The following is a 15968-nucleotide window of genomic DNA, read 5'->3' on the forward strand; positions in this document are numbered from 1 at the left end:
CTCTTTTCTAACTTTGGAATGTATATTTTTTTCCTCAAGAGTGATAAATAACCATCACTTTTTAGCTTTCCAGGTATACAAAATTAACAGATGATTTTTGAAAGATTGTTAGTGATGCTAGCAGCATAAAATGCCAATTTAAGAGGTACTCAGCTTATATTACGTTTTCATTATTACGTGTAACATGATTGTTGGGTGGGAAAAATAAATTCATGTTTACAAAATTTCTCAGGAAACTGTGCTCAGCATCCAAGGGTTAAGAGCCCACGCTCTGCAGACAGAGTCTCAGTATGAACCTTCATTCCAACTGCTCACCAGACCTGAGCATGTGACTGAATCTCTGTTCTTCTATCACCTCTCTGGTAGTTTGGTGGTACTAATATTAGCCAGCTTAGAGGGTTGCTGAGGAGGATAAAATGAGATAATATAGACCAAGTATTTGGCAGATAACAAGCACTTAGTATTTCCTAATAATACTGTTCTGTGTTTACTGACATTCTCCCAAGTGTATCCCATGTCTATTGCTATTTTCACTCTACTATAAAACTTGATGAGGTTTTTTTTTTTTTAAGATTTTATTTATTTATTTGACAGAGAGAGACAGCAAGAGAGGGAACACAAGCAGGGGGAGTGGAAGAGGGAGAAGCAGGCTTCCTGCTTAGTGGGTAGCCTGATGTGGGGCTCGATCCCAGGACCCTGGGATCAGGACCTGAACTGAAGGCAGACACTTAACGACTGAGCCACCCAGGTGCCCAAAACTTGATGAGTTCTATTTTACAAAGGAGAAACATTTGACTGCAAACCCTTCTCTGTTTATCAGTTGATTGTATATCCTATTTGTCAGAAAATGACTATTCATTTTCTATGGACACAATGAACATATTTGAGAAATAAAACTGGGGAAAGTGATGTGATCAGGGGTCATATCTGCTCAGTGCATTTAGGTGATACTTCAGAAGAAAAGGTATAAAAATTCAAATAACATTTAGTGATGTTTTAAACAATTAGTATTTACTGAAAAGAATAAAACTGAAATCCGGGCTGTTCTGGAAAATCCAGAATTATCTGAGATATCTGGACCTGTGGACAAGAAAACCTGAAAGTAGGAAAATAGGGTTTTCGGAGAAAATTGTACCTTTAGGGAAGTGGTCCTAGGCATTCTAAACAGCTGGTTATTGGGTTCAATGTAACCACTCTGGAGGCAAGTAAGAAGAAGGTCTCTTCATTCACTGTAATGAAATGAGCAGATAGTCTACACACACCTAACAGCAGGAAAACACCCTCATCAAAAATCAGTAAGTCACTTGTTAGAAACCACTGAATCATGGATGAAGAGAGTTCATAATCCTGTAGAGGCATACAACTCACCCTAGATTTTTAATCAATTTTCTTCTCCACTGCAGTCAGCTTAGTTCAGGATGATTCATTTTGTTAATGCTTTTGGGTACCACCCTTACTTTTCAAAAAAAAAAAAAAAAATACAGCTGCTCACATCTATCAGCCAATGTTAACCAAAAAAGTAGAATTAAGCAATCTTCACTTTATAAGAAAGGCAATTTACAATTCTGTTCAAACTTGGGCGCCTGGGTGGCTCAGGCGGTTAAGTGTCTGCCTTTGGCTCAGGTCAACCAGCCCAGAGTCCTGGGATCAAGTCCTGCATTGGACTCCCTGCTCAGCGGGGAGTCTGCCTGGGATTCTTTCACTCCCTCTCCCTCTGCCTTTCACCCTGCTCTCTCTCTCTCAAATAAATAAAATCTTTAAAAAAAAGAATTAAAAAAATTCTGTCAAACTTGCTTCTAGGAAAACAATACTTCTTAAATATCAACAGAATTATATGTACTTCTAAAGCTTTAATATGTCCTCTCTGGCGTGCTAATACATGCTTGAGAATTGTTTGAGAAGAGTTAGTAAGGATTATTCTGAGCTGTTTCAAGATTGATCTATTGAGCCAGATACAAGTAAATATAAAACATAACTTGTTAATCTCTTCGAATATATGCAAATTATAAGTGACATATGATGTCCTTGCACAATAAAAGGTTAATATTGAAAATCAAGTAGGAAGGAATAAAGTATGATTATTTGGGTTCAATAGTCATGACTGAACATCTTTGTATTAATTTTTCACATGTGTTCCCTAGATATAAGATTGAAGTAATTAATGTGTTTCTATAAAACAATGGCTAGAACTTTAGACAAGTTACAAAATACATTCTTTTTCCATACATACACATCTGTTTTCTACCATATTAGCATATCCTTATAATACTGACATTAGCTCTTTACAATACATCTTAAGTATTGCATAACACCCACTTATGCTAAAGACTGGTATATTTAGGAATTTTTAATTTATTGGTTTCTTCAGGGTTGCATAAGTAACAAATTAAATGGCATTATTCCTAAAATCTTTCACCAGAGTGTTTGGGCAGTGGCTACATGGTAGTTTGTCAACTATTTGGCACACTGTAGACAACTAGAGATCTTCAAAAATACTGATGCCTGGTTCCCACACCAGGATACACTGATTTAATTGTTTTGGCATGCAACATAACATTAGGATTTCCTAAAGCTCCCCAGGCAATTCTAATGTGCTGCAATGCTGGGGAAACTTTGGGTTGGGGTAAAGGCCCAGGTTGGGTGTAGGAGCCATAGGCCATTGGCTAATCCGAAGAATCAGTCATCTTAATGAAGAAAACATTCTAGATTATGAATAATGGGGATAAGGAGTACCGTGGGGCAAGTCTTACACAATAGTCCAAGAGTTTGTAAAAAAAATGTACAGATGGGTTAATGGGGTCCCATTTTGTCAAGCCAATTGGTAAGTACCAAAGACTTTATTTTCTTTATTTTAATGTATCATTTATTGTGTCAGAATATCTATGCTCACTAAAATCTATTTTAGAGCAATGGGTGCAATGGGTAACTTAGGTAAAACAACAGTCCTAGTGGTTAAGGTGAGACATACCTATTTGTTCTCTAATTTCATATGTAGTAACCTCTGAGGATTATAGTGGATACCATGTTAATATGTAGTGGGAGCCCCAGGTGTACCTTTAATGTGGGTCTAGTATCATGTCCAATTGGTAGCAATTGGTACATTTCAGCAGATGTTAAAATTAATTCAGAATCTGTGCTGTAGAGGTTCAAGAGCCAATCAATAAGTCTTTATTTCTTTGCCACTTACATTATTTTAGTAAAGTCTGGACTTCCAATTGAGTCTAAATATGGGTCTTTGTTTCAGGTTTTTTTTTTTTTTTTTCTTTTTTTTCCCCTTCCCTTATAGTCAGGTTTGTTTGTTGGTTTCTTCCTTCCTTCCTTCTCTTTCTTCCTCTGTATCCCTTTTCTGGTTGGCCACTAAATATAATTTGATAGCAGGGGGTGTCCTCTCTACCCTATGCTTATTTATAAATTTCTTCTTCCAGAATTTCAAACCAGTATCATCAGGCTTAGGGGCAACCCCCATAGCAATAGTTGCTTTACGGGGTTTAAGGAAGTTTGAATTAACTCTTTTGCTGTGCCACAGGGATGCCATAGGTGTTTTTCCCTATAGCCCTGAGGATCAGGATCTTTGTTATGAAAGAAGCATAGGAATCAGCAGCAGGAGAGGTACTTAAGGGTCCTGCTGTACTGTCTGCTCTTAAGTATATGAATCACAGCACCCCACCTATTGGTTTTCTTTCTGCATCTCTCTTGCTCTCTATATACAATTTCTCTCAAAATATTACATATTTCTAACTGCAAAAAGTCATGGCTTTTAGTTTGTCTTGATCCGATTACTCATAGCGCGGGTGGTTATGGGAAAAGTTCAGAAGCCTGGCAACCAGCCTTATGGGCAACCACCTTTTCCTCCAGGGAATGCCAGTCAACCTCCCTAGGATCAGGGCCCACATACAATAAGGTCATTTTGTCTATGGCCTATGGGGGAGTCATCAAACTCTATGATTGCCAGATTAGCCCTTGATATGCTGGTAATCAGCAACACTAAGCAAAACCCGGGTACATTGGCTAGGGATTTTATATTAGAAGAGCAGCGGAATTAGTTATCCTCTGGTGTTCTGGCAGGAGCTTATACCAAATGCTCCTTTCCCTTTCCTTTTCTCATAAGCAACTGGCCATAGACCTGCAACTGGGGTGCTATGCTTAATTCTCCCCAGGACGTTGGTCTCCTTCTTTTTCATAAAACTCACAGAGGGCCAACTCTGAGCCTATCTCAGGGAGGCACAATCACAAACAATATTCACATGGCTGCCCCCAAGCTGCCAGTGATGGTCACCAGGCTAGATGCAGTGACCACATTGTTCTAGCTGGACCCTTGGTAAGTGGCAGTCAAGAGCCAAACAGTTAAAGCTAGCTGTGTCTGCCTTTACAGGTAAGAGACTCAAAGACCACCTGCCAAATACAGGCCAAACCCAACAACATGTCAAGCTGTGGTATAGTCAATTAACAACAATTCTTGTCTTGGGGATGAGAGCATTTTAGGTTAGGGAGAGATGGCAATATTGACAAAGACAAAAAATGTACCCAAAGCACAAGCCTGCAGTAATTGGTAGCTCTGTCTCAGGGGGCCTTTGCCATATCATGGAACCAGTTAGTTAGCCAAGAAGAGTTAAAGCTGGCCAGGTGTCCTTGGTCATGAATGGGCCACCTTGTTCACAATCCAGATGTTTTAATTGCCTCCTATTCACCCCATTGGTGAGGGAGGAAATTCTGCCCCATGGCTATAGGGATGCCACATACAACATTTGACACCCAACACTGGACATATGAGACTGGCAGCAGTTTATTAGTCACATACACTTGCAGCTCAGGGTAGGACACTGCATGCCACAGAAGGCTAAATGGGCGCTGAACTCAGAACAGAGCCAACAACCAGGGCTGTAGGAGTAAGGCCTTGTAGTAGCAAGAGGCTGAGGTAACCCCTGGTTACTGTGAGACAATGCGATTGGCTTCTTTGCATAATTCCATGAGCTGGCAGGAAAATGAAACCCACTACTGAGGGATAAGAAAGAACTGTGCCTGGTCCTCTTGAGTAGAGCTGTTTGGCCAGGGGAGCCAGACTCCACCATGGGAGCAAGCAGGGTGGGGGACTTGTGGTTAGGACATTTAAGTCCGTCCCTGTTTCACCAGATGTCAAGGCAGCATATAAAGTTGGGCCTTAATTTCTGACCCAATATATCAACATTTATGGTGAGCAATAGCATATTTGGGGACCTATTATTGAGTGCCTACTACATGACAAGCATGTATCATCAGTGAACAAAACTAAGATATCTGTTCACAAGAATTATCCATCCAGTGGCATAATTCTTTCTGAACATTCCCTTAGCACATCTATTATTTGAGGAGAATAAGAAAATATTGAAGTTATTTATCTTTTCTAATCTCTTAGCCAAGAGATTTCCCAAAGATTTGCTGATAAGAGAACTTTCTGAAGATCCTAATTTCCCTTCATTTTTTATTTCAGTCTTCTTGATAAAACAGCATGATAACCTGAAGTAAAAGCACAAACATCTAGATTGGTCCCAAGGTTGTCGATGAGATATATAGTCAGCACTGATTTCTGATCACTAGGCTTAAAAAAAATACAAGGGTTTACCTCTCCTCCTTCACCAGATCACAATGAAATGATGGAAGAAATATACAAACAAAAATAGATCTGAAGCAGCACTGATTATCATGGGGACTGAGTGGGACTGTTTGCTACTGACACATCAGAGAAAACAGTGAGAGTTTGCTACAAGACGTAAAGCTGCTAGAAGGAGATTAGTGGTGAAAAAATAGAAGAGCAGAGTCTCATGTCTTTAAAAAAGTGAGTTTCTCTTAGAAGCACAGGCTGACCCCAACTGGATGGAGTGGAGGTTAGATGGAGTGGAGTGCAGGAAGGAGACCATGAGCAAGGGAATTCAATAAGGGGCTGTAGAACCTCAGAGGTTGTCTGTCACTTGGGGCAAAGTTCTATGAAATGGAGATCCAACCCAGAAGAACAAGGGCAGTCCCCAGGAAATTTACAGCCTGGATAGGACAAAGATGCAGCCCCAGACACAAAAAGCAATTCCACAGAACTTGCCCTGGCCCAAGTCCCTCACCACATCTTCCGCAAAATCCCTGGAAGTAGGTCTCCTGGTCCCAGAATGTACATTCACTGCTTCTTACATAACTGGCTTTTAAGAGGTACAAAGATAATCTGTGGTAAACCATCTTGTAAAAGCACTCAAATGATTACTTCAATCTTTCAAATATCTAACTCAAGTGCTACTGAATTATGACTAAAACCTCATGAGAAACTAATGAATGTAAGCTTGTTTTTCATATAAAAAACTACTCCACTTAGACATACATATATCAACTAGGATTGTTTTCTCTGTAAATAACAACAAGAAACCCTGTGACAGGGGCCTTAAACAAGCCGAGGGAATAAGCCATCAACACTGTTTAGCATCTGAATGATAACCAGCAGGCTACTTACACCTCTCTAGTCAGCTGTGCTGAATATACGGTCTTCCTCCTTATGCTGCTCACCTCATGGTCCCAAGACAGCTGCTGCACCTCTGGATCTCAGTGTGTACTTTAGGCAGGAAAAGAAAGGAACAGAAGAAGGCTTACTGTCTGGATCAGAAAAGCAAGGCTTTGCCAGAAACGTCCACATTTGTGCTTATGTTGTATTGGCCAGAACTGTGACACATGGACCCTGCTACCAGCAGGAGACTTGGGAAATCATTTCTACAACTTACGGCCTAAGTTGAATCAATCCATAGTTTCACTTACTCCTTTGTACCTAAAATGACTGTCTTAAAGGCATTAATGTTTGTCTATTAACCTTCACCATGCAGATTAATTCCAGTTGGGGCTGGACACAGTAGAACCAGAGAAAGAGGGATTTGGAATCCAGGAGACATGGGTAGAAATCACGGCTCCAGCATTAACCAGACATGTGTATGGCATACATTTGGTTCTTCTCTTTTAAAAAGTTTCTTAGGGTTTTGTTGTTGTTTGTTTTAACAGCATGAAATGCCTTTTAGTTGTGCCTACAAAGCCTGTGAACCCTGCATTTGTCTGTTACTCTTAACAGTAGGGTAAGCCCACATCTGGCACATGTGCTGGACAGTTGAACACGTTACTTGAGTACTCTCAACTTCTTCTCTCCATAAAATGGGAAAATGGCCATTTCACTGGACAGCTACAAGGACTCTATAAGATTACACAGGTAAAGCAAAAATCCCACTGTTGACTGAAAGAAAACCAACCTCAAAGTGCTTTTGTCCTTTGTTTTACTGAGGACTGTAGCCCAGGAAATGGTCTTTCCGATTGCTCTGCAGAATTGCCCCGAAGCTTATTAGATACAGGGAATTATGTATGCAAAAGAAAGGGGTATGCGTGCTTGGAAGCAGTTCTTCAAGCCACAAGCACAAAGACAAGTCACAAGATATAATTTGCTATGGTTGTAACAATTAAGGTTTTCTGATTTCCACACAGACATGTGAAAGACCCTTAGATCATCTTAATACATGTTTCTATCATATCTGATTGTCTAAAAATTTTGCTTGCATGGCCCTGCTTAACTGGTTTTCTGGTTCTTCCTGTATTTGATTTCTCCTTGAGGTCAACTGAGATGGTCACAGGAGGCTGATTATCAGTCTCCTACTGCAGTTTTAGTGCACACCACCTACTGCCCCCCCCGGAAACTTACATTTTACACAAGCAATTACTTTGGAGGGCAGCCTTGAAAATGGATTATTTTTTGCAATAACTGTGAACCCACAAAAAAACCTTCAAACCTCAGTTTTGAGAAGGCTCTCCCAAACTGCTTATCTTAGCAAAAACCTGTGTAAAAGCACTACCTCTGACCCTCTCATTGCTTTGGTCAGGGTTGGTTGGGTTTTTTTGTTGTTGTTGTTGTTTTGTTTTGTTATTGTTGTTTTAATTATGCAATGCTTAGCATCTGACAAATGCCAAGTGGGTCCTATTGAAATTAGAAACAATCTAGAAATTAGACTTATTCTATCCCATAGCTGTATTTGTGATTGTTGAGTTATTACTTTAATCAAAGCTACCCTAACTTCCTCCAAATCTCTAATTTACCTGGTAGAACTGAGGTAATCTCGGTACATTATGAACACAAGTAAATAAGTTATTGAAAAAAATGAACCTATTTACACTTAAAAGTTAATGTCCATCCAGAGAGATTGTTTAATGAGCATATTATCTCAAACTGTTAAATTAGGAGCTGTTAAAAATTACCTCACTAAATACAGTAAACAGAGTACAGTAAAAAAAATAAATAAACCTGATGTTTGTGCTGTAGCCTGTATTACCAAAATATTCTTTCTAGAATTGCAGGATCTTTTTTTTGGAAGGGGAGGGGGTTTGTTTCTCTGTGTGTGTGTGTGTGTGTGTGTGTGTGTGTGTGTGTTCTCTCTAGTCTCTAGGGATATAGAAACAACACAACCTAAAACTAAAATATTCAAGTAACTGGTTACAATCCAACTATCTCCCAGAAGAGCCAAAGGAAAGTCAGTAGAGAAAGTGCGCTGTAAATTAAGATACTGTACAAGCTTAAAGTGATGCATTGAGAATTTTAATACTTTTACCAGGATTTAGATAAAAGTCATCAGTTCTCTCTCTTTTGTTAATTTATCCATTCATTCATTATATCTTTATGGATTGATATATCAGATACTATACTAATTAACTTATTTAGATTAGGTTATGCAACAAATGTTCATGATAGAAGACTGAATTGTGAAATAATATGGGTGATTTCAATTTTATTTTTCTTGATATAATTTAGTGTAAGGGCCATGCCTAACTTTATAATAAAGGAAAACTTCAAATACTGACTAACTTTACCTAAGTATACAAAACAGTTTAAGGGTAAGAAAAGAAAAACATATACAACTGTTCCAAGAACAGAAAGATGGGCAAACAGAGGAAAGTTGTCAAGGGTGAAAGGTGGGGAGATAAGAGGGGGCAGAAGTGGGGGGAGAGAATTCCAATGAGGTGGGTGGAGAAAGGGGTGGAGCTTGGACAATTGACTCAGGTCTAAGTGGTCGTCCGAGGGCTATAAAAGCTTGATGAAACCTGGCCAGGACAGCAGCCTGAGTCCAGGATTGGAACAGAGGCAGAGACCGGTGGGCGACAGCGGCTGCAGTCCTAGAGGAAAAACACCCAGAGCAGAAGCAATCTGGTCCAAGATGCCACAACAGTACTTGTCCCACCTGGCGAGAATCTGGCTGCTACTGAGCCAATTTCCCAGTGAGATCCCAGCCCGTAATGACAACGACATAATTAAGGCATGCGGCCGCGAGTTAGTCCGCCAACGTATCTGGATCTGCGGCTCGGTCTCCTGGGGAGAAAAGGCTCTCCAGCAAGTGCGGGAACCTCGGCAGGCACCTGAATCACCTACAGGTGAGCGCCCCGCCCCCCACCGCTCCGTACTTCCTATTATTGGTTGTCGGCGGACCGCCGACATTTAGAACGGCACCCGCACTCCCTGGCTCCAGACGGTTCGGGCTTCCCGCGCTTAGCCCTGACTCTGAGGCTGCTGATGCCTGAAAGTTTCGAGTTTTCCCTTGTAATTTGCTTTTCTAGTAAGGTCTCACCGCGGATCTCACCAGAGGTAGGGAAAGCAGCGGGAACAACGAAGGCCTCTCCTGAGAGGCACTCGGAGCCCTTCACCTCCTGGCAATCCGGATGATCCAGATGGGGAGAGGGGGAGCCACAGAGGATGTTGGTTACCCAAAGACCCGCTGGAGATGGGACCCATTCGGGCTGGACCCCCGAGTCAAGTCCGCGGGCCTTTCGGTCGTGCTGGGGGCTGGGGCAACTGAACAGGCCATCTAGACTTGAGAGAGCTAGAGGCAGTGATGTGTGCGCTGGTTTGAGTGCCAAAGGGCATGGGAGACCACTGAGAGGGTCCTGGAGTGGTAAACACGAAGGGGCTTATTAACCACTCTACTCCTTTGCAAAAAGGCTGGGCTGTGGCCCACACCATCAAAAATTTCCTCTTTTAATTTTATTTTTATTCGTAAACTTCACCAAAGGGGAGAGCCTAGCCTCCCATCCTTTTTGCACTGGACCTTGAAGTTCATTTATGAGATAAGGGATTGAAGAGAAAGAAAAGGGCCTAATCTACAGGAGAGACTGAAGGGACCTAGAGTCAAGGGAAGTTTGCCCAAGGGAAGTTCTCAGCTGAAAACCTGATTGATGCTTCAAGCATTTGGAAGCTGCAGAATTGAGTACAGCTCAAATCTGGAATGGTTTAGAAAACAAAACAAAAACAACTTCGTTAGTAATAAACTATTTATAAAGACAAACTGGAAGCTAAGTGTAAGTAGAATGCAAATTTTCACAGACACGCTATTCTAAGCAGTGCAATGGGTCATATTAAATTCAGAAAATGCAAACTCAATTATGAATAACTTAGTGTTTTATGTTTCACAACATATATGCAATTTATGATATATCACAACTATATTTTATAGCCTATCCATCCTGTATATAAGTGACCCTCATATAAAATTATTGTGTACACTAACCACCATTTGCTTCTCTTTTATGGGATTTAAAGCTGATTATAAAGCTATTCCCTTTACTTTTTCTACACTGTTGGTCAGAGACCAATTTATTTAATGCAAGTTCTTACAGAATTCTTATATAATATTATAAGAGGACTACAAAGTTGAGGGATTTACTGATTCAAAGTAGGAATGACGAGATTGCATTGTGTTTCCTTTATTCACTTTTTCTGAATAAATAGTATATGTTCATATTAAAGACTGAAACAGATACATAAATATAATAAGAAAAATGAAAAACACTCATAGATATTAAAGATTTTGAAAAAATATGTGAATTTAATGAGAAAATAAAAATATCTATATTAAATGAGGAACTGGAAAGCAATGTTAATGAGATATGTAGGGGCACCGGGCTGGCTCAGTGCGTAGAGCATGTGACTCTTGATCTCAGGGTTGTATGTTTGAGCCCCACCTTGGTTGCAGATTACTTAAAAATAAAATCTTTAAAAAAAAATTTGGAAATGTGTACATGTATCTTCTGACTTTCACTTAACATTATATTGTGAGCAGTTTCTCACATTGTTATTCTCCAAAAACATAATTTAAAACTTCTTTATAGTATTCTATATCATAAATCTACCATATATATTTAACCATTCTTAGTGGACATTTAGGTTTTAACCATTCTTAGTGGACATTTACGTTGTTTCCAAATTGTTGCTTAAAAATGTTTTTTTGATCACATTTATATATAGCTATTTAGCCAGATTTTTATTTCTGTAGGAGTACTGTGATTTTAAAGTATTTTTGAAGAACACTCTTAACAGCTATCCAGTACATAATTTAATTATAAATAACCTACCATAATATTGCCTGCAAGTGAAGATCAAGAAAAATGTTTAAATTACTAGTTAAGAATATTTTGGAAGTATATGTCAATAATTTATGACTCATGAGTTTAAAACCTCTATTGTTAGTTTTTGTTTTCATATTATTAAATTGTTAACTAACCATTTTTTCCTACAACGTGTGCAGAAATAACACTCATTGCACCCCTTTTAAAAAATAAGACAGATATTTTGAACTAAAAGAGGTCTATGTAGTGAAATTTTAGTCCAAAATACAGTGGTTAAGATGTTTGTATGACTTCAAGTCAATTAGAATATTATCTTTTATTTAGACTTGAGAAGGTAAAGTTGTTGTTGATTGCAAAATGTTTCGAGTTAAGTTTAAAAAATACTTTTAATAAATGAGTGCAGCACAAGCAACAAAAGCAGTAGTAAAAAAGAGGAACTACATCAAACCAAAAAGCTTCTGAAGGGCAAAGGAAATAATCAGAGTGAAAAGGCAGCCTATGGAATAGGAGAAAACCTTTGAAAATCATGTATCTGCTAAGGGTTTAATTTCCCACATATGTAAGGAACTCCTACAACTCAATAGCAAAAAAGGCAATAATCCAATTAGAAAATGGGCTGAAGACTTGAATAGACGTTTTTGCATAGAAGACATACAATGGCCAACAGGTATAAGAGAAGAAGCTCTATATCATTAATCATCAGGGAAATGGAAATCAAAACCACAGGTATCATTTCACAGCTGTCAGGATAGCTATTATTAAAAAAAAAAAAAAAAAAAGACAGGCCCCTGAGTGGCTCAGTCAGTTAAGTGTCCCACTCTTGATTTTGGCTCAGGTCATGATCTCAACGTTATGAGATGAGCCTCCGTGCTGGGTGTGGAGTCTCTTGACATTCTCTCTCTCCCTCTGTCCCTCCCCACCTAAAAAACAACAAGTATTATTCAGGATGTGGAAAAACTAGAACCCTTGTATACTGTTGCTGGGAAGGCAAAGCAAAATGGTGCAGCACTATGGGAAACACCATGGAGATTCCTCAAAAAAAAAAAATACCATATGATCCAGCAATCCCACTTCTGTATATTCATCTAAAATAAGTGAAATCAGGATCTTGAAGAGATATTGCCTCTCCCACATTCATTGTAGCACTATTCACAATAGCCAAGATCTCAAAACACCTTATATGTCCATCCACAGATGAAAAAGAATGCAAAAAAAAAAAAAAGGCTATGAATAAACACAACAAAAACTACAAATGTTTTGCCTAATTAATTAACTGGCTTTAAGTACATGGAAAGTTACTATTAGCTTTTCTCTGTATTCAATAAGGCCCCAACTATAGAAAATTTAAATTAAAGCAGGGGGAATTTTATGAAGAGGTTGAATTAAACTTAGGATATCTTACTGAAGGAAAATGCAAAAACTTCTGACTACCAAAAATGGTATAAATTCTCATCTGTCAGCTTAGAACTTGAATGAGAAGGAGCGCTAGGAGGAAAGATAAAGTCCTAAAGTATAGTTTTATTTGAAGTTAATACTCTGGGGAAAAAAGATCTATTTACATCTATTTAACAGATGTCTGAGGGACATCAGAGACTGGTTATCTCCTGACGTTTAGATGAGAGCAGTTGAAAATTCTGCCTTTTTAACTTTATCCGGAACCAGTAATTTGCCCCCATGGAATATTTGATAGGATTACTATAATAACTCAGAAGTTAGTAACAAAAGAAAATTACCCAGGTAAGAAAAATTCATCTGTGGTCAAACTGGGTGTTTTCAATGACCAAGATGACTTCAGAAATCAGGGAGTCAAAACTGCTAGGATGAAAGCATAAAGAAAGATGACAGAAAGTCTGTGGGATAAAGCAGAATCTTGGTGATGCTGTAGTAATTTTAAGCCACCCAACTATAATACTCAAAGTTGTTTAATCAGGATATTTGTTGATTCTGTTTTGATGTTTAATTCTATTAAGACAATGCTTTCCTTTATGTCTATCCAAAATTTTATTGTTTTCCTGATGTTCTTTGACTTGAGTATTTTTCTCTCTCCCTTCTCCCCTTTTAGAACTTGTGTCATCCTCCGTCATCAATACAAAAACCTTAAATACAATATTGGAACACATTCCTAATTTGTCACAGGAGCTGAAGGCAGCACTGTCTGGGAGGCAGTCATCATTACAAGAGCTACAACTTGTACTGGAAGATCCAAATCTTACCTTGAAAGAATTGAAGGAAATTATTCTTATTGGACAAAATGAAGCTAAAGACAAAAGTCTTTCAGAATTAGAAAACTCAGGCTTAGATAAACATTCCCGAAAAAAGAGACAGTATGTAAACTACAGTGAAAAGTGCTGTAATGTAGGTTGCACCAGAAAAGAGCTTTCTTCAATATGCTGAGATGGAAGTATTGTGTATTTCATCTACTGTTTACATGATTCTTTATGACACATTCACTGATGGCTTTGTCACCCCACTGATTACTAAAATATGAGAAATCATCATTTAGTGTTTGGGCTTTTCATTTGGTGTGTAACAAACTATTCCTTGTATTATTATAGTTTCTGCTAATAATACTTTTTATTCCAAAAACTATTTTTGCCTTTTTTATTAATGGTATAATTATTATTGCTTTTTTAATGCTGTTAACTTAGGGTGACACAATCTTTATCATTTTAGCCACACACAATAACTCAAAAAAATTTTTATAGCTTAGTAAAACACTTTGCTTTGCACTAATGAAGAAAGGATAAGCCTATTTTTAAAATTTGTATTTGATATATTATAATCTGTCACCCACTCTTTTTTCTCCAGATTTAATGCCCAAATGTTATTTCACTACTTAATATTAAACACAATAGCAAGAAATAAAAATAAAAAATAACTTACACAATGCCATTTTGGTACACAAAATGGACCAAAATGTTTTTATTGATATTAATTCAGATTGGATATATAAAGAGTCACAAAACTTGGACTTTTCTAATAGATTTTAAAAGATTTTTGTGTCTTATTGAACTATTAATTGCAAATAATCATACTGGACACTAAATCCATTTAATTGAGTTGGGGCCATATAAACTCAAGTATTTTTTGAAGTAGGGTTCTTCTCTTTTTTTTTTTTTTTTTAAAGATTTTATTTATTTATTTGACAGAGAGAGACAGCCAGCGAGAGAGGGAACACAGCAGGGGGAGTGGGAGAGGAAGAAGCAGGCTCATAGCAGAGGAGCCTGATGTGGGACTCGATCCCGGTACGCCAGGATCACGCCCTGAGCCGAAGGCAGACGCTTTAACGACTGCGCTACCCAGGCGCCCCTGAAGTAGGGTTCTTCTCCTAATTCTATCATCTAAGACACTAAAAGTAAATTATGTTTAAGGAAAAAAATGAATAGATATATAGAAGAGAATAAACAACTGAGTGTCATATATTACAGAAGAACTGATTTAGCAAGGGAACAAACCTTATGTTTATTATTTGAGAATTTACAAACCATTTCTATAACAAAATAGCTGTGAAATGATATGAAAACTTGTGAGAAAAGTAAATTAACAAGTATCTTGGTATTTAGCTAGTTCCTTTGACTCACATACACATACATTTCTAGGCAGCATTTATAGAAAACTTAAATAGCGAGTTAATCTCTATCAAATATCTAAAAACAGAATTTTAAAAAATTCTCCCCAATTTCAAACTCCATAATGGTTAATCATAATGAGGTCTTTAAGGTATATTAAGTCCTAACCAAGGCCACCTTGTAAAACTTCATAAGTGGCTGCAGAACCTCACAGGCCATAAGCCACCTTGGACAAAGCCAGGAAGAATGCTATCCGAAATGCAAACTCCAAAAAAGGAGAACAAGAGCAGTACCCAGGAAATTTACAGCCCCATCAGAATGAAAAGGCATTCCCAGACACATAAGGTATCTCCCCAGACCCTGCCCTAACCCCTATCCCTCATATGCTCTTTCAAAAAAGGCCTGGAGGCAGGGTTCCTGGTCCCAGAATCTGAATTCATTACCTCTGATAATATGACCACATTTAAAGGGGTACAAAGACAATCTATGGCTAACCATCTACCATACACACTCAAATAATCAGTTAACACCTTTAAGATATCTAATTCTTGTGTTACCAAAGTCCTACTAAAATTCTCATGAGAAACTCATGGTTGTATGCTTAATTTATTTCTCATATAAAAGAATTTACTCTTTGTATATGTGTATCAATTAGGATTGTGTTCTTTGTAAATAACAAAACCCTATAATGGTGGCTTCAAAGAAGCCTATGGACTAAATATCCAATCCTGAATGCAGCCTCCTCACACATTTCCGGACAGCTATGCTGAGTATACAAGTCTTCCTCCTTAGGCTGCTCACCTCATGGTCCCAAGACAGCTGCTGCACCTCTGGATCTCAGTGCATACTTTAGGCAGGAAAAGAAAGGAAGAGAAGAAGGCTTACTGTCTGGATCAGAAAAGCAAGACTGCCAGAAACCTCCACATGTGTGCTTATGTTGTATTGGCCAGAACTGTGATACATGGACCCTGCTAGAGACTTGGGAAATCATTTCTAGATTCACTTATAGCCTAGAGAGTTGAG

At 38.4% G+C, this 15968-nt stretch overlaps 1 protein-coding gene across 1 annotated transcript; it reads left to right on the forward strand.

Moving 5' to 3' along the window:
* The first annotated feature begins 9124 nt into the window (after positions 1 to 9124).
* On the forward strand, positions 9125 to 13905 carry RLN1 (relaxin 1). The gene is made up of 2 exons (XM_026519239.4): positions 9125 to 9408; positions 13439 to 13905. The coding sequence occupies exons 1-2, from the start codon at positions 9195 to 9197 to the stop codon at positions 13768 to 13770; spliced, it is 546 nt and encodes a 181-aa protein (XP_026375024.2). The 5' UTR covers positions 9125 to 9194; the 3' UTR covers positions 13771 to 13905.
* The last annotated feature ends 2063 nt before the right edge of the window (positions 13906 to 15968 follow it).

This window comes from Ursus arctos, unplaced genomic scaffold, assembly GCF_023065955.2.
Source record: "Ursus arctos isolate Adak ecotype North America unplaced genomic scaffold, UrsArc2.0 scaffold_33, whole genome shotgun sequence".
Taxonomy (NCBI): domain Eukaryota; kingdom Metazoa; phylum Chordata; class Mammalia; order Carnivora; family Ursidae; genus Ursus; species Ursus arctos.

Bases quoted from the DNA above. Each gene is read 5' to 3' on its own strand.
- RLN1 (XM_026519239.4), top strand. From the start codon at position 9,195: ATGCCACAACAGTACTTGTCCCACCTGGCGAGAATCTGGCTGCTACTG. The intron at 9,409-13,438 runs GTGAGCGCCCCG...CTCCCCTTTTAG, and splicing joins GGCACCTGAATCACCTACAG to AACTTGTGTCATCCTCCGTC.